The sequence below is a fragment of the Pangasianodon hypophthalmus genome, chromosome 27 (genome assembly GCF_027358585.1).
Source record: "Pangasianodon hypophthalmus isolate fPanHyp1 chromosome 27, fPanHyp1.pri, whole genome shotgun sequence".
In the NCBI taxonomy this organism is placed as follows: Eukaryota; Metazoa; Chordata; class Actinopteri; order Siluriformes; family Pangasiidae; genus Pangasianodon; species Pangasianodon hypophthalmus.
In genome coordinates this window covers 17,739,212-17,757,326 of record NC_069736.1, presented here as the reverse complement: position 1 = coordinate 17,757,326, position 18,115 = coordinate 17,739,212, and the positions used below count along the sequence as shown (strand labels likewise).

Here is an 18,115-nt window from a genome sequence, read left to right as displayed (position 1 = left end):
CGTTAAAACATGCTTCTTAAATTTTATTTACGAAGACTTGACGTAAACAGCTCGCTCTCGTGGTATCCACAACTAGCTGAATTGTTCTGGCAGCGTCAAGTTCACATGTGGCACAATGTTGACGTTTCTCAACGTGGAAACCAAGCAATGTTGACATTTCTTTCTAATGTCACATTGTCACTGAGCCGTTACGTTGTTTATTTCAAGACAGCTGCTAGCTAGCTAAATTGTTAAAAAGCTATTTTATATTCGTCCTGAAATCGGTCTCTGTTTCATTTTTTTTGTTCTTCGTCTCTGCCTCGTTACTTTGTTCAGAGATCTCTCATTTAATTACATTTCAGTAAAATGATAAAAAAGTAACTGACTCTTTATTACTTGTTGTTACCACGTAATTGTCGTAAGTTTGATTGCCAATTCTGACAAATATGAATTTTTTCAACTTTTACTTAAAACGAATTTAAACTGACATAACCAGCATCATCTATTACATTGTTATTAACGTTTATTACAGTGTTAATACAACAATATTTGTTTTACTGTTATACTGTTTTATACATATATAATACGCAATATTTAAAAATGAAATAATTCCAATTTGAGACTTAAATGTGTAAATATTGTCTATGACAGGTATATTACAATTTTTGATGTTTATCTTAAAATAAATTTAAAGTCCTTTGTTGGAATTATTTTTGTGTGAGATCGACGTTAGCCTCGTAGCTCCAGCACAAATCTAAAGAAGCTATATTTGTGGTAAGAGGAATGTTCCTTATATATATATATATATATATATATATATATATATATATATATATATATAAATAAGGGTTATATTGGGCTATATATAATGGAATTTCCCATTTTAGAGACAAGCAGAAAATGATTTTGATTTCTGTAGTACAAACTGTGTGCAGTACGTTTGCCTTCTAGATTTAACTGGTGAGAAGAAAGCATGTGCATGAGCTGAATATGAATTTGTGTGTGTGTGTGTGTGTGTGTGTGTCTGGTAATGTTCTGAGGGGTTTCCTCTCTCTGACTCATCTCTCAGTGCAAGGATTCTGCTACACATTTCTCTGATCTGATCTGAGATCAGTCTGAGTGGTGGTGTTTGGGGTTTTCCTGCACTAACACACTCGCTCAGCTCAGGACATTCATTATAATTCCCTGATGATTTAAATGCGATGTGTTACATTCACTAAACACATTCACTGCAGAGATTTCCCAGGAGCAGGAGAATCACTTAGTGTAATTCCATAGTCCTTAGTGTAAGTCTTTAGTCCTTGGTGTAAGTCTTTGGTCCTTAGAGTAAGTCTTTAGACCTTGGTGTAAGTCTTTAGACCTTGGAGAAAGTCTTTGGTCCTTAGAGTAAGTCTTTAGACCTTGGTGTAAGTCTTTAGACCTTGGAGTAAGTCTTTAGTCCTTAGTGTAAGTTATTACTCCTTAGTGTAAGTCTTTAGTCCTTAGTGTAAGTCATTAGACCTTGGTGTAAGTCTTTAGTCCTTATAGTAAGTCTTTAGAACTTGGTGTAAGTCTTTAGACCTTGGTGTAAGTCTTTAGTCCTTAGTGTAAGTCTTTAGACCTTGGTGTAAGTCTTTAGACCTTGGTGTAAGTCTTTAGTCCTTAGTGTAAGTCTTTAGACCTTGGTGTAAGTCTTTAGACCTTGGTGTAAGTCTTTAGTCCTTAGTGTAAGTCATTAGACCTTGGTGTAAGTCTTTGGTCCTTAGAGTAAGTCTTTAGACCTTGGTGTAAGTCTTTAGACCTTGGAGTAAGTCTTTAGTCCTTAGTGTAAGTCTTTGGTCCTTAGTGTAAGTCATTACTCCTTAGTGTAAGTCTTTAGTCCTTAGAGTAAGTCTTTGGTCCTTAGAGTAAGTCTATAGTCTTTAGTGTAAGTCATTAGTCCTTAGTGTAAGTCTTTAGTCCTTGGTGTAAGTCTTTAGTCCTTAGAGTAAGTCTTTAATCCTTAGTGTAAGTCTATAGTCTTTAGTGTAAGTTTATTCTGGAGTAATAGTAATTAGTGTATGTCTCTAGATTTTAGTGTCAGTCCTTGGAGTACGCTTCCTAGTACTCAACATAAATCCTTAATGCATTATATGAGTTTTTAGTCCACAGTGTAGGACACCAGACCTTAATGTTAGTCCTTCGTGCTTAGGTATTAATGTAAATCCTAAATCCTTAATCCTTAGTGTTAGCTAACTTGTCTTACTTCATTGTAAATTCTTAAACTTTAGTCCTTAGCATAAGTTTAGCCCATAATATAAGCCCTTAGTTCTTAACCAGAGCTCTGTGTGTGTGTGTGTGAGAACGAAAAAAGGAAATGGATCACTTTTTTTTCCTTTAACATGAGGCTTACCTCCAAGAAATTGTTGCCAGGGAGCTATGATGGCTGACTCGTGAACATTAGAGCCTGTTAAACTGAAGGACACACACACACACACACACACACACACAGGGGCATACAGATTCATGCTTCGATTTCAGCTGCTTTTGTATCGATGTGTATCCTGCTGTATGTTGGAAAACCGAAAAGCTAATGCAAAAAATATTTCATTTTCTTTTTCTTTTTCCCTTTTTTGAACTCTTTACTCTTTTCTCCTGACCAACCTCTGCATGATTTCTTCCTCGCATGATTTCCACAAACGTTTGACACCATGCACACTGTCACGTCTCCTCAGATTCTGTGCTTACTGACATATTTCATACGCTGTCTTACCCCTTACTTTCCTTATATGGTCATTGTTTCCTGTTCATGTAACCATGTTGCTATGGTAGCTAATTGATCTCATGTATTGCTCATTACCCCTGACTAGTTTATCTATTTATAGCTTCTTGGTTTCACTGTGTGTTGCACGATCCTGTAGTTATGTATTGCGTGTGATCTTCTGGGATTCTAGGCTGTTGTTCTGTAGTTCCTAAGTACCGTAGTTCTGTATGTGATCCTGTGCGGCTGTTCTACAGTTCCATAGTTCTGTAGGTCCTTCTTATAGCGCTAGAGTTCTGTAGTTCTTCAGGTCCTTCTTATTGCTCTAGGAGTTCTGTAGTTCTTCAGGTTCTTCTTATAGCTCTAGAGTTCTGTAGTTCTTCAGGTTCTTCTTATAGCTCTAGAGTTCTGTAGTTCTTCAGGTCCTGCTTATAGCTCTAAAGTTCTCTAGTTCTTTTTGTTCTTCTTATAGCTCTAGATTTCTGTAGGTCCTTCCTATAACTAGAGTTCTGTAGTTCTTCAGGTTCTTTCATAGTTCTAGAGGTCTCTAGGTCCATCTTATAGCTCTAGAGTTCTGTAGTTCTTCAGATTCTTGTTATAGTTCTAGAGGTATTTAGGTCCTTCTCATAGCACTAGAGCTCTTCAAGTTCTTATAGTTCTCTAGTTCTGTAGTACTTAGGGTTCTTCTTGTAGCTCAAGAGTTCTGTAGGTCTTTCTTATAGAGCTAAAGTTCTGTAGTTCTGTAGGTTCTTCGTATAGTTCTGTAGTTCTTTATATTCTTATATTCTTCTTATAGTTCCATAGTTCTGTAATTCTGCAAGTTCCTCATATAATTCTAGAGTTCTGAATGTTCTTCTGTGATCCTCAGCCATTCTATAATTCCATAGTTCTAAAAATTCTTTTATGAATCTAAAATGTTGTTCTAAGGGCCTCCGAGTGGCACAACAGAAACGCGTTCACCTTAAAACCTGGAGATCCCCCTGTCAGTCACAGTGCCCCTAGCCAACCGCAGGCGATTGGGGGCTCATGTATGTGGAAGAGGGCAGATAGCGCTTTTCCCCGAGCATGTTACGCTGCGATGCGGTTGGTTGGTGTCACGTGTCTCTCAGAGGTGTCTCAGAAGATGCACGTGTTAGCGTTCACGCTGATCAGAAGCGTGGTGATGCCGGCAGAGATCCTGCTACAGAGCAGTCTGATGGTGAACTCTCTCTGATAACATCTACACTCTGTCAGAGGTCCTTTTACTTACCGCTGTTTATTTCATTCTAACTCACTTACTGTAATCATATTTGCCTCATAATAGGGACTGACTTGTGAAGATACAAAGCGTCTAACTGTCGCTCTCTCTCTCTCTCTCTCGCTCTCTCGTTCTCTCTCTCTCAGGACTGGACGACTGTTTGCTGCAGTATGTGCGTGTGTTTGAAAGAGAGAGGATTTCTGGCGAGCAGCTGCTGCACATCACCCATCAGGAACTCGAGGAGCTCGGAGTCACGCGCATCGGCCATCAGGAGCTCATCCTCGAAGCAGTGGACCTGCTCTGTGCCCTGGTCAGGCCCAACACCCACACACAGACACAGACACACACACACACATAGTTACTATACATTGAAATAAAAATAATAATTATAAATAATAATAACTCAGCAGAAATAAATAGTGCAATGTATATTGCATATATTGTTCACATTATGTAAGTGTATGTATAGGTGTGGATGAGTCTGTGTTTAAGTTTATATTTGTGTGTGTGTGTGTGTGTTTTAGAGTGCTAATGACGTGTTTACTCTGCATTAATGACACAGCTGAGATTAATCACTCTACTTCCCACTGTATGATTAGCACCCAGCGGGAAGAACACAAGCCAAACAGTGAGCAAAGAGTGTGTTTGTGTGTGTGTGTGTGTATTTTTACAAATTCTCACTTGTTCCAAAAAAACCCACCTACCACACAGTGTAGACTCAGGATAGAGAGAATGAGACTGAATGAAGATAGAAGACTATGCTAATTGTGAGAGACACAGCCTGGCGTTGCCATGACAACCACAACATTGTGAACGGCGTGGTTCTTAACCTGCCACCAAAATACACACACACACACACACACACACACACACACACACACACACACAAAACAGGCAGAACAGAAAGTGTTTGAACCGCAGGGCTGTCAAATTCCTCTAAAAGTTAAAACATTTTAATTAGTTAAAGATTTAGTATTCGAATTTGCATATTAATGAGCCTGTGATGTAACACCATAAGTCATAGCTTTATTATACATATGAACGTTTTGGTGTCTATGAGCCACAGTCTTATTATTCTTATTCCTGATTTTATATCAAGTTCGCTCAGAAATCATTTTATTTCTTTGTTATTTATTTCTTCCTATTTATTATATATGTTCACTAGTATATAGAATATAAGGGTCTTTACAGCCAGCGACCTCTTTAAATATACAAAAAACATGTATTATATTATATATTATATTATATATTAAATACAGATATATTTTACAAACTATTTTTTAAAAAATTAGGAACATGATTTAAAAGTGTACATTAATATTCTGGCTATAGAATTTCTGAATTTTCTACCATAGGTCCCATTTCTAATAAAACTATCATCAGTTTACAGAAAACTTGATACATTTTAGAAAAAAGTGTCATAAATAACACCTTAATTCTGAGCTCTTTTCCAAAAACAAATACGCGAGTAAAATTTAGAACATGCAGATACAAGAATTACAGTATAGATTTTTTTTTTTTTTGGCCTTTTCTTGTGTTGTTCCAACAGTGAAAACTCTTTTTCAGAAATGAATAACATCCAAAATAACCGAGCAATACAAAATGCTGAAATTTTATAGGATATAGAGCTTTAAAAAATAATTCTTTTTCAGTCATTTTTTAAATATTATATTTGATTTGCACACCAGGCTGCAAATTTAACAAGGCACATCCATTTTCTTTGCTTGTGAACTGATTAATTTCATGATGGATGGAAATTATATCATGGTAAAAGTAAAAGATGACCCTGTAGAAAGTGAGTCCATGCTACTACAATAAATTGCGTTTGTAAATGTATACGTGTCACAGCAGAAAGGCTGAGACGGATGCAAGTGCAGTTGAGAAGGTTTAATGATAATCAGCAAATGCTTCCAAAACATAAGGCGAGTTCGAAGTCAAAGATATCGTAGCAAAAAACAGAATCCAAAAACTACAATCACGATTTACAGACAAAACTCAGAGTACACACTGCTGAGTGTTTACTTCTCTAAGTCAGTGTGAATGATGGTCTCTTTTTAAGGTGTGTGTGTAATTGGCAACAGGTGTGTGTGATTAGCACTCCGGAGTCCATGAACGTGCGTGTGTGTGTGTGTGTGTGTGTGTGTGTGTGTGTGTGTGTGTGTGTTGTGCTGGGGATTGTAGTCTGTGGCGGCCATGTTTGTAGGCCGCGGTGTGTTCTGGGAATTGGAGTTCAGGACGGAGTTGGCCTGATAATATATTTCTGTTTAATGAATTTAACAGAAAGCTGCTATTATTTCCCTATTTTACTTTTTTTTTTGTTCCATATTTTACTAAATTGGAAATTCTGCCCTTAATTTAAATACGTTGACCCATGAATTATGTTTTCAGCGTATGAAAATTATTGCGTACATCACAGTACAATCACAAAGAATGTGTTCTTAATTAAGTATTAACTACACAGATCTCTGATTACGCTCTGATTACAGAACTATGGTCTGGAGACGGAGAACCTGCGCTCTCTCTCCCATAAACTCAACGCTTCAGCTAAAAACCTGCAGAACTTCATCACGGGCCGGCGGCGCGGCGGTCACTACGATGGCCGGGTGTGTCGACGGCTGCCCAACGACTTCCTCACAAGCGTGGTGGATCTGATCGGAGCCGCCAAGAACCTGCTGGCCTGGCTGGACAGGTGAGACGACCTGACACGACCCTGAACTCGACCCCCCCACTGAGCTCCAACCCATCATCTCGTCTCTTATTGACCTCTTTGCTAATCCTTGCTAATCGGTTAATCTTTTTCTCCGTGGCCATAGTTCAATGCAATTCACTCAGAATTAACTGGAACTGAATTAATTAAAAAGAGATAAATTCAATTAAATCCAGTCGAGCTGAACAAGACTGAGTGTCTTCGACATTACCAGCACAGGTGTGTGTGTGTGTGTGTGTCTATGTAGCTGGCTTTAATTTACAGCTAACACACAGATGCATATGGAAAATACATACGCGAGCTTTCAAACAGCCCAGAGATGTGTCTCATTACTTTTAATTTGAAAAAAAGTTGCAGAATCAATGTTTTTGTTTTGTTTTTCTTAATATTATTATGTTTTAAAATCTAAGTGACAGTTTAGGATTTATCTTAAAGCCTCTATACACTTTAGCTACAGGGTCTGTGGTGATTTTAACCCTGACTGCAAAAGTTTGTCCAGTTGAGAGACTTTTCTTTCTGTTTTCTTCTGAACGATTGGAATTAGGGCGGGGCTAAATTTGGTTTACGAATCTGCTTACGTCATCTCCTCTATTAGCCCAATCCACAGAAACGAACGTGACGTCTTTCCTATTCCCTCGGCCTCTTCATTCCTGAGCACTAGCAAAAATTCAAATCTGCCATTTGTATCATTTCATACACTGTTTTAGTGCAGTGAGAATTAGCAGGTGGTCTATAACTAGTCCTGTACTTGTACTTGTAATGCACATTGCTTATACATGAGCACGTTGAAATGCCAAGACAATGTTTGTAAGATAAAATCTAACGCAAGTGAGTCGCATTTATTCCCTAGCTAAATAAAATGAACAGAAAAATCTAGAAAGCTAACATGGATAGTAAGGTTGGCAGAGCAAATTAGCGAACGATGATGATTCTAATGATTCTTTAAGTAATTGTGAACACGTACAAGCTACTGACTTGTAGCTTTTAAAGCACTATTTATGTAAGGAATATATATATTTATATATTCCTTATATATATATTGCTTTAAAAGCTACAAGTGTGTTTATTGCTAGCGTCTTAGCTACTGTCAGGATCGACTGCAGATGAGGTTAGTAAACACAGAGAGTCAATAAAAGTCAGGACAAAATAAACTGAGGGACGACCCGCCCCATACGTTCCAATAAATTCCTCAAACCAGTCGTAACTATTTGCCGCATCATTCGCAAAGTCTGATCTGTTGCTATGTCACTTGCTAATCTGCGTTTACATAGAGTTAACCTACTAGCTGAGGAATTTCTGTTTCTATTTTAAATTTTAAATTTCTATTTTAAAAATTTGACCCATACATCCTTCTTGTCTCTTAGCAACACCTTGAGGCGAACTCTTTAGGTTGTGAACTTCTTTATTTGCCAATGCATATTCTGTGCGTAGTTATGTGTTGTTAGTGTGTACCATCTGCTTAATAAAACCCCCTCACTTCTGTGTGTGTGTGTGTGTGTGTGTGTGTGTGTGTGTGTGCTTCGTTGCAGGTCACCGTTTGTCAGTGTCACTGAGTATTCAGTGCTGAAGAACAACATTGTCCAACTCTGTCTCGAGTTAACCACCATAGTGCAACAGGTCTGTGTGTGTGTGTGTGTGTGTGTGTGTGTGTGTGTTTGGCATAAAAGTGTCTGCTTTTGTGTCAGCATGCATGTGTGTTTAAGTTTCTGTGTGTGCCTGAGTGCATGTAAAATGAAACACTAAATAAATATGAGATAATTCAGCTAAAAACGAAATGTAATCAATTAACATGTATAGAATTAAAAAAGAGAGAAAACCTATTGTTGTTTAACGTTCATTATTGTGTTTCAGGACTGTACCGTGTATGAAACGGAGAATAAAATACTCCATGTGGTGAGTGTCACACAAACACACACTTTCTTTTTTTTTTTTTTTGTGAGTGAGTCAGCTATTGCTAACGTGCTAACATTCACATTATGTCACACCATTTGTTACACAGAAAACAACAAACCTTTAAGATTCGTTTTTTTTATTTCACTAATGCCTGAAACTATGTGTGAAGATTCATCGCTTTTTTCAAAATGGCGGAACCCACATGGATTTGGTTAGCGGTTTACGCTAAGTGTAATTACAGTGTAGTTTTTAGTCACACAAAGTCTTGGGAATTTTCCAACACATCTGACGGAAATGTTGATTTTCCAGACAATTTCCTGGTTATTTTTCCTGTCGTCATGCCTTCAGATTGTCCAAGGCTGCGTCTCAATCAGCTCCCTAGTTCAGTACTCAGGGCGCTGATCAGGGTGGCGGCCATTTTAAGTGCTGTCTCAATCGCAAAACCCTTCCAGTGCACTGGAATGTTCGCTCCGTAAAAAAAATCCCACAATGCACTGCATTAATCGATGCTCACTACGTTCCCTTACTGGAAATGATGTCATATTTTCTGAAAAATATGAATATTTTCGGGGAAAAAATGGCAAACGAACTCTTAGCCAACTTCATCTACAAACATAAGTAGCTTGTTATCGTTGTTGTAGCTTTCAATTAGCGATTTTTAACTTTATTTGACATTCTGTATACGTTTTTTTTTTAGTCTAACCAATTTCAAGTGTTTAATTATTTTTTTAAAAATCCACTCGCTAGCTTACAATCCTGCTTGAAGTCCCATGACAGAAATGCATGTGATTAAGCTAACAAATTTATACAACTTTTAATGTCAAAGTGGTGAGGTTTTACAACGTGAGTACGTAGTCACGTCATCGGAAATCGAGTCATCTGCGTCCCCGCATAACGATCTACTGATTCACCACCGAGGGAGCTAGCGAGCTGTATATACGCGCCGTATATAAAACACACTGTGCTAGCTAGCTCAGTTGTTAGCCTCAGTCATTAGCTAGTTTCCATGCTCTACGTTCATGTGTTCTAGTTGCTTAGCAACAGTGTCCTCACTACTTTATCCATTCGAGCGTATCGATGAAATGGAGTCATTTTCTTTGCTTTTTTTTCGTATTCAGAAGTGTGTGTCTGTGAATGATGGTGAATTATGCAGATCCTCAAGGCTTTATCCTTGAGCTCTTGCAAAGCTATTAATGCTTTTCAGAACAGAGAGAGAGAGAGAGAGAGATCAGTTAGAGTGTGTTAGTTTGCTCTGCAGCCCTCATAAATAAGAGAGAAGCAGAAAGCAGGTCAGAGGGTTTTCTCTGAAGTAGGAACAGAGAGATTTAAAAAAAAAAGGAAAAACGAGAAATGAGGACACTATGCAGTTACAGCCACACACACTCACACACACACACACTCACACACACACACACACACACGCATATACAAAAGATGTGAAAGCGCTAACTGAAAGCAATAGCTAGCTCTATCACTTTATTTCTCTGTTTATCTAAACATTAGGGCTGACTGAACGGCTGATCTGCTTCTCACACGACTCACAGCTCATCTTCTCATTTCCTTTTTCTAGTTCGGTCTCTTTATCATCACCGTAATTAGCGTTTGAGTATTAGCAGCTCATTAATCAGTGAAGCGCACCAACCTAGCATAACCTAGAGTATAGCATCAGGGCAAGAAGAGTCAACCACACTATTTAGCATTTAGCATTCTTTTACTCAAAAAATATTTTAGCTATCTTTAAATAAGTAGGTCATTAAATAAGTAGTTCTGATCACTCCATGAATGGACAGCATCTTGGCTAGCATTAGCACACTCCTGAGATGCGCTCAGGCTGTCCAGTTTTGAAGGCTAATCTTATAGCTATTCGTAGCTCTCTCATAGCTAATCTAATAACTAGCTCTCTCATAGTAATATATCATATCTGGTCGTATTTGAACTCGTAGCTAATCTCATAGCTAGTCATAGCTCTGTCATAGCTAGTCGTAGCTCACTCATAGCTAATCTTATAGTCCTAGCTCTCTTATAGCTAATCTCATAGCTATTCGTAGCTCTCTCATAGATAATCTCATAGCTAGTCACCAGAAAAATAGCTGACTCTAGTTCTGGATTCATCCTCAAGTAAGCTAGTAGCAAGCAATAGTGAATAAACAAAAGTGTGCTAAATGTTACAGTTTGTCGTATGATGAGAACAAAATGTGACGCATCCTTGTTGGTTAAAAAGCAGCCCGGTCAGACACAGTTGAAGAGTGAAGCTAACGTCGCTAATACCTCTTAGTACAGTTACAGTTTACGTAAATAATCTCGCTCTCATTGTTTCTATATGCGTCTTTCTCTCTGTCAGTGTAAGACTCTGTCAGGAATCTGTGAGCACATCATCTCTCTGTCGTCTGATTCGTTGGTGTCGCAGTCCGCCCACCTGGAGGTCGTCCATCTCACCAACGTCTTGCCCAACGAGGGTCTGGTAAGTAAACAGCAACGCTTAACAACAACAACAGCAACAATAAACAGCTGGAGCAACGTTACTAGCTTTCTCCATCTCTCCGTCTTTCTGTCTCTCAGGGCATGTATATTAAATCCACGTATGACGGACTACACGTGATCACCGGCACCACAGAGAACGTGAGTTTAAGTTAGCGTGAGATTATTTACGCAGCTTTTAATGTTGTCATAAAGTTGTTATCTAAAACATCAGGCAAGTAAATGTTTCAGTCTCATGTTTTAGTCACCTGGAAGCTCTAAAGTGAATATCACACTCAGATGTAAAAGTCCTGACAGTGTATTCAGCCTGTACGCCATCATGGAACATGCGCAGTTAATGTTTATTATTAGATAGCTAGCAGCGTAAACTAACGTAGCTAAGTTAAGAATAAAACAAAACAGAGCATATCGATTAGTTTCTTATAAAAGCGCATCCTGAAGTGTTTTATTGCTCTTAAACCACAGCAACACTAACAAAATACTTTGTGTACGTTAATAGTTAGATTTACAGGTTAGTTCCTGTTATGTTACTATAGAAACGATAACGTAGTAGTACCAGGACACTGATATAAACCTGTGACTTGAAGCTGCACTATTGTCAGTCAGAGCTGCTGGTGAATAGAGCAAAGAGGAAAGAAAAAAGCGCTAGAGAGCACATGGCCATATCAGGTGTCTGCTGAGTCATTTCTCTGCTGATCAATAACAAACTGATACCCGGGACACAGAATATATCTTTCATATTCATCCGGCTCAAATTTCTTCATTTCTTCAAAATGCTATGACTGTCGCAGTATTCCGCAGTATACACACACAGCCCATGTTGCTCTCCCATGAACCCTAGTTATACATTTCTGAAGAAATATAGTGACAAACTTTAAAAATGCTTCTATGGTACCGGACGTAAATGTTATATTAAACATTCAACAAAGTTAAATTTTAAAAAATAAGATTATAATATGATAAAATATGATACAATGTTGTTCAAAATCCAGCTAAACTCAGATGAAGTGAGGACCGAGAGCAGAACTAAACACTACTGCGCTAGCAGCAACAATCAGTTTCGTTTAACTCTCCATGTACCAAGTTACACAGTAAGCTACGAAGCTAGCTTGCTAGGTTAACTTTTGTTTGTTAAGTTAGCTTGCTTGGTTAGTTTTCACTTGCTAGGTTAGTTTTTGTTTGCTAGGTTAACTTTCACTTGTTAAGTTAGCTTGTTTGTTTTCTTTTCACTTGCTAGGTTAGCTTTTGTTTGGTATGTTAGTTTTCATTTGCTAGGTTAACTTTCACTTGTTCAGTTACCTTGTTTGTTTTCTTTTCACTTGCTAGGTTAGCTTTTGCTTGCTAGGTTAGCTTTCATTCTCCAGGTTGCTAGTTTTGCTCAGACTCAAACAGACAACATAGTTTTGATAAAAAGCTGTCTGAGAGAGACAAATGAGCTTTTAGAGGTTAGCCCTGCCCACTTTGCACAAAAAGAAGCGAAATCGTGGTAAATTTCATGTAGACCTTGAAAGGTCACCATTTATTTCTACCTGCACAATTGCAGAAAAAAAGATTAAAAGCACGTCTGCTGTTTCTTAACTTGCACACCTAGGTAGAGAGGTGACAGAAATAAAATATTTATCTTTATAATCTCTATCTGTGTTTGTTTACTTTCTATTTTTCTGTCTCGGGCTGTATGTAGTCTCCCGCTGATCTCTGTAAGAAGATTCATGCAGGTGATGAGGTCATTCAGGTCAACTACCAAACTGTGGTGAGTAATACTGTTTGTGTGTGTGTGTGTGTGAGAGAGAGAGAGAGAGAGAGTTAAGAGTTTTTTGCTGGGATACCAGATGTGTCTTGGTTGATCGTAAAAGGAACTTCATTTTATTCTGAGCTGTTCCTTTAAAAGAACTGCCAGCTTGGTAATTTAGCCTCAGCTCAGGCTCCAGCTCAGGCTCCAGCTTGGCGTAGCTGTCTAAGGTTTCGTTCAATTGCTGAGAGATCGTGAGTCCATGAGAGACTGATCTTTGTCTTGAGGTGGAAAAAAAAAATGACATACATCTCTGCAACACTGATGAGAGCAGCGTTAGCATGTTATAGTGTCTGTCTGCTCACATCAGTTCTCTCCTCCTGACTTTGTACATGAACAGCAGTTCAAAAACATGGCTCTGAGAAATCTCAGAAGAACCACACATTGCCCTTCACCCTTGCAGATTGGAGGCTGTTGTGTTATGACTAACTTGAGAGAAGGTTAAGTAAAAAAGAAAGGCACTGGCTTTTCAGAAACGCATCCTTGGCATCCTTGACATTTTGCAGCTAAAATGTCAGTGTCAGTCACATTACATGTAGGTACTTACAGACATCAGGGTCTACTTGCGGGTCACAGATTGCAAACAACATGTCTTTGATCCCTTATATGGAAATATGGGTGTGTCTTTGCGTCCAATCATTAAGTAGGTTTTCAGTAATCTTCACTGCTACAGGTTGCTACATGGCTAAAACAAGCTAACCTGACAGGATTTCTGACAGGATTTCTCATAAATGTTTACAAACTTTGCCACTAACCATGCCTTCCAATCTACCACTAAACCATCCAATCTACCGCTAATCTACCCCTAAACCATCCAATCTACCACTAATCTACAGCTAAACCATCCAATCTACCACTAATCTACAGCTAAACCATCCAATCTACCACTAAACCATCCAATCTACCACTACCTTAGTTGAACTAACATGACTGCACTTGTGAAAAGGAAGAGCTAATGTGCTTATAGATTGTCTTTAAGTCTGTAGCCAGCTAGCTAGCATTTAAGCTAATCTGACAGGATTTCTGACAGGATTTCTCATAAATGCTTATAATCTTTACTGCTAAACAATCCAATCTACCACTAAACCATCTAATCTACCTCTAAACCATCCAATCTACCGCTAATCTACCCCTAAACCATCCAATCTACCGCTAAACTATCCAATCTACCGCTAAACTATCCAATCCTAATATTCCTTACTGCTAGCTAATATGCGTATGAGAGAAGGTCTGAGAGAAGTCATATTCATGATGATTAGCAATACATAGCTGGTTAATATGAGATAACTAATAACCAACTATAACCACTAACTATAAATGTTCATAAATTTACTCCTAATGCTAACCAAATGGCTAACAGGAGCCAACCTGACAGGAATTTTGAGAAGTTATAGCTGACTTATTTAGCATTAGTTAATGTTAATTAGTAAAATAGAAAATGAATTAAAGTAATTTAGTTACAAATTTGTAATAACAGTAATTTATTTAGCTTAAATGTATTTAAAAAGTTGTTAAAAAGCATTACCTGTTTATTAATTATTAATGGTAAAAAAAAAATATATATATATGGCCCAATATGTCAAAGTCACAAAATTTTGATATACAATTTTATAGTTGCAAAGTCTTGAAATGTTTCAAATCACTGTTAACTGTCACTACATGCTAGTATGCGCTAACCTGACAGGATTTCTGACAGGACTTTTTATAAAATCTTTACTTTGCTAGCACCAGCTAGCTACCTTAGGTGAACTAACATGATGGCGTTTCTGAGAGGATTTTAAATCATATTCAGCTAGTTAGCACACGCTAACCTGACAGGATTTCTGACAGGATTTTAAGTTCATTTTCACAGATTTTTATGCTTTTTACTGCTAAGGGGGTGTCACCTATCAAACGTCAGCGAGAACACAGACAGGGGATGAAAATAAAGAAACAAACCCGCTCCAATGACAACAGACTTGTATATGAAGACAAAATGGCCGTGTCACGTGTGAGCGTGTCTCAAAGCGCCGCTTCAAATGCATTTCGATAAAGCGATTGCTGCTATTTTTAGCCGTGTGCTCAGATGGAAAACGTGTCCAATCTCATCTCGCTGGCTGCCTGTTTCAGCCCGTAGTGTGTGTGTGTGTGTGTGTGTGTGTGTTCGCGTTTACACACAGTGCCCCGTGTCTCTCACCTCCTCCTTTCAGCTTCTGGTTTAATCAATACGCCAGCTACACTGCAGTGTTACGCAACGGCACAGAGCGAGCTGAATAGAAAACGAGTTGTGTGTGTGCCGTGCTGCTCTTCATGCCTTCTGAACTAACAGCAGGAATAAATACTGTAGAAATAAAATGATGGTGAAGAGGAAGAGGACGAGGTACTGACTCAGTACTGACTCCGCTCTCTGCTCTTACCATGTTTTTTATCTACATGACCTCCAGGCACTTCATGCTGCTAAAAACTGAATTACATGAAATAAAAATATAGAAACGTTTAACTTTAGGGCAAAATCTCTCAACCTCTGTAGCTCTGTGTCTCTTTATATCTTCTTTTCGCTCTTGCTGTCTTTCTCTCTATCTCTCTCTCTCTCTCTCTCTGTCATTCTATCTATCTATCTATCTATCTATCTATCTATCTGTCTGTCTGTCTGTCTTTCTCTCTCTTTCTCCCTCTCTCTGTTATTCTATCTATCTATCATTCTGTGTGTCTATCTATCTATCTGCTTATCTCTCTATCTATCTATCTATCTATCTAAACATATATATATATATTTATCTATGTGTCTTTCTCTCTTACTGTCTCTCTCTGTCATTCTGTGTGTTTCTCTATCTATCTATCTATCTATCTATCTATCTATCTATCTATCTATCTATCTATCTATCTATCTGTCTCTTGCTATCTCTCTCTTTATGTCTCTAAATTTCTGTCTCTTTTATTGTCTCTCTCTCTCTCTCTCTCTCTCTATCTAAGGTGGGATGGCAGTTGAAGAACTTGGTGAATTCTCTGCGTGAGGATCCGAGTGGAGTCGTTCTCACGCTGAAGAAAAGACCCCAGAACACACTGAGCTCAGCGCCGGGCCTGCTCAAGAACACTCGCTGGAAACCCCTCGCACTGCAGGTGTGTGTGTGTGTGTGTGTGTGTGTGCGTGTGTGCGTGTGTGTGGTCGTTATAGTTTTTATTTCAGTTAATTCCAGATGTAATAGTTCTACTTTTTATTTAGCTGTAGTTTTGCATTTCATTTCAGTATATTCTCCAATTTTTGGTAGCTGAAGCTTTAGTTTTTATTTATTCTAATAAATCTGGAGTGTGTATGGTACATGTATTGTGTGTGTGTGTGTGTGTGTGTGTGTGTATTGGCTTGTTGCCATGTCGCCTTGTGTTCTGTAGTTGCCATGGTTACACATTTCCGACAGACAGTGGCAAGAACATGTGTATTGGCACCATGAGAGTCACGACACACAAAATCTCAGCCCATTATTTTTTCTTTTAGACTTCAGTCACTTTAATGAATTAAAACAAAGGTGTGTAAAGAGAAAAGTTCCATTTAAAGCAGCAGATGATTCAATATGATGCAATTTACAGCTATTTGAAGTGATAGAATATCAATAAATAATATTTTAGCTCTGAGGAGTGGGAGGCCACGCCTCCTTCACTGAGACTGAGAGACAGAGAGGCCACGCCTCCTTCACTGAGACTGAGAGACAGAGAGGCCACGCCTCCTTCACTGAGAGTGACAGACAGAGAGACCATGCCTCCTTCACTGAGACAGACAGACAGAGAGACCACGCCTCCTTCACTGAGACAGACAGACAGAGAGGCCACGCCTCCTTCACTGAGACAGACAGACAGAGAGGCCACGCCTCCTTCACTGAGACAGACAGACAGAGAGGCCACGCCTTCTTCACTGGGATGAACAGACAGAGAGGCCACGCCTCCTTCACTGAGACAGACAGACAGAGAGGCCACGCCTCCTTCACTGAGACAGACAGACAGAGAGGCCACGCCTCCTTCACTGGGATGAACAGACAGACAGAGAGGCCACGCCTCCTTCACTGAGACAGACAGACAGAGAGGCCACGCCTCCTTCACTGGGACAGACAGAGAGGCCACGCCTCCTTCACTGGGACAGACAGACAGAGAGGCCACGCCTCCTTCACTGAGAAAGACAGACACATTTATTTTGTGTATTACACCGAATCTTTCTCTGTTGCTATGGAAGCTCTTGTTGCTATGCTCTCCACGGTTACCAGGAGAGTGATTGACATGTTTGCAGGCACTGTGCTCTGATTTCACCTTCTATGGTGCCAGATTTAGTAAAAACCTGTTTGGCCTTGCAGTCAGCGTGTGTGTGTGTGTGTGTGTGTGTGTGTATACTCATGTGTCCGCCCCCCCAGTGTGCTGTCTTTGATGATTCTTGTTGGAGCTTGTGCTAGCGCTGGTGATAATGTGTTATATATTGATTCCTCACAGGAGGATATACACACACAGACAGACAGACACACACACACAGACACACACAGACACATTTTTTTATTTATTTATTTATACATTTAAAATGTGTTTTTCTTCTTATTTGAGTTTGCTTTAGTCATTTAGATCAGGCTGATACGCTTTAGATCTTTAGCTTTGTTGACTTTTAGCAAATTTACTATTATTTAATTAGCATATTTATTAGCATGTGCTACACACTGAGCGTTTTGTAATTCCTAATAAGGATTAGTGCATTGTATCCCTTTAGCTTTCTAACACAAACCAAATAAGGAGTGTTTTTTTTTTTCACATTAAAGAGTAGCCTACAGTGCCAGAGATGAGTGAGGCATGATTGAGGCAGTAAATATATATGATCATTTAAATAATGTTATTCTCAGGAATTTTGCAACAAAATAATAATAATAATAACAATAATAATAATAATAATAAAATAATAATAATTTTGTGATCAGAAAGCTTCACTGACCAAATAAGGAACGTGGAAGGTGAAAAGGGTCAGAATGTGGATGGATTTGCCTGTACTGTACATGATTAGGAAACAAATCAGCCAATTTGGATGATGCGTAATTGATGAGCTCACACTATATAACTCTGTGTGTGTGTGTGTGTGTGTGTTCGTGTGTGTGTGTGTGTGTTGGTCCTCCAGCCCCTCTCCACCAGTCCGTGTAGCGAGTCTACCACGCCCCCCAGCACTCTGGGAGTCTCACCTGGTTTGGACACACCCTCAGGACATGATGTGTTTATACTGTCCCCTGCATATGGACACAGGTAAACACACACACACACACACACACACACACACACATCAGTAATAAAGGTACAGGTTGAAAGGATTCAGGA

The 18,115-nt window shown here is 38.8% G+C and overlaps 1 protein-coding gene across 1 annotated transcript in view; it reads left to right on the top strand.

The window, feature by feature from the left end:
• The window catches only part of si:ch211-26b3.4 (connector enhancer of kinase suppressor of ras 2), a 33,706-nt gene that overhangs the window by 2,193 nt on the left and 13,398 nt on the right, over positions 1-18,115 (top strand). Inside the window, exons 2-10 of the mRNA XM_034300803.2 lie at positions 4,082-4,245; positions 6,422-6,624; positions 8,172-8,259; positions 8,494-8,535; positions 10,877-10,996; positions 11,095-11,154; positions 12,695-12,763; positions 15,755-15,901; positions 17,922-18,043. Coding sequence (XP_034156694.1) covers positions 4,082-4,245; positions 6,422-6,624; positions 8,172-8,259; positions 8,494-8,535; positions 10,877-10,996; positions 11,095-11,154; positions 12,695-12,763; positions 15,755-15,901; positions 17,922-18,043 — 1,015 coding nt within the window. The remainder of the gene's footprint in view (positions 1-4,081; positions 4,246-6,421; positions 6,625-8,171; positions 8,260-8,493; positions 8,536-10,876; positions 10,997-11,094; positions 11,155-12,694; positions 12,764-15,754; positions 15,902-17,921; positions 18,044-18,115) is intronic.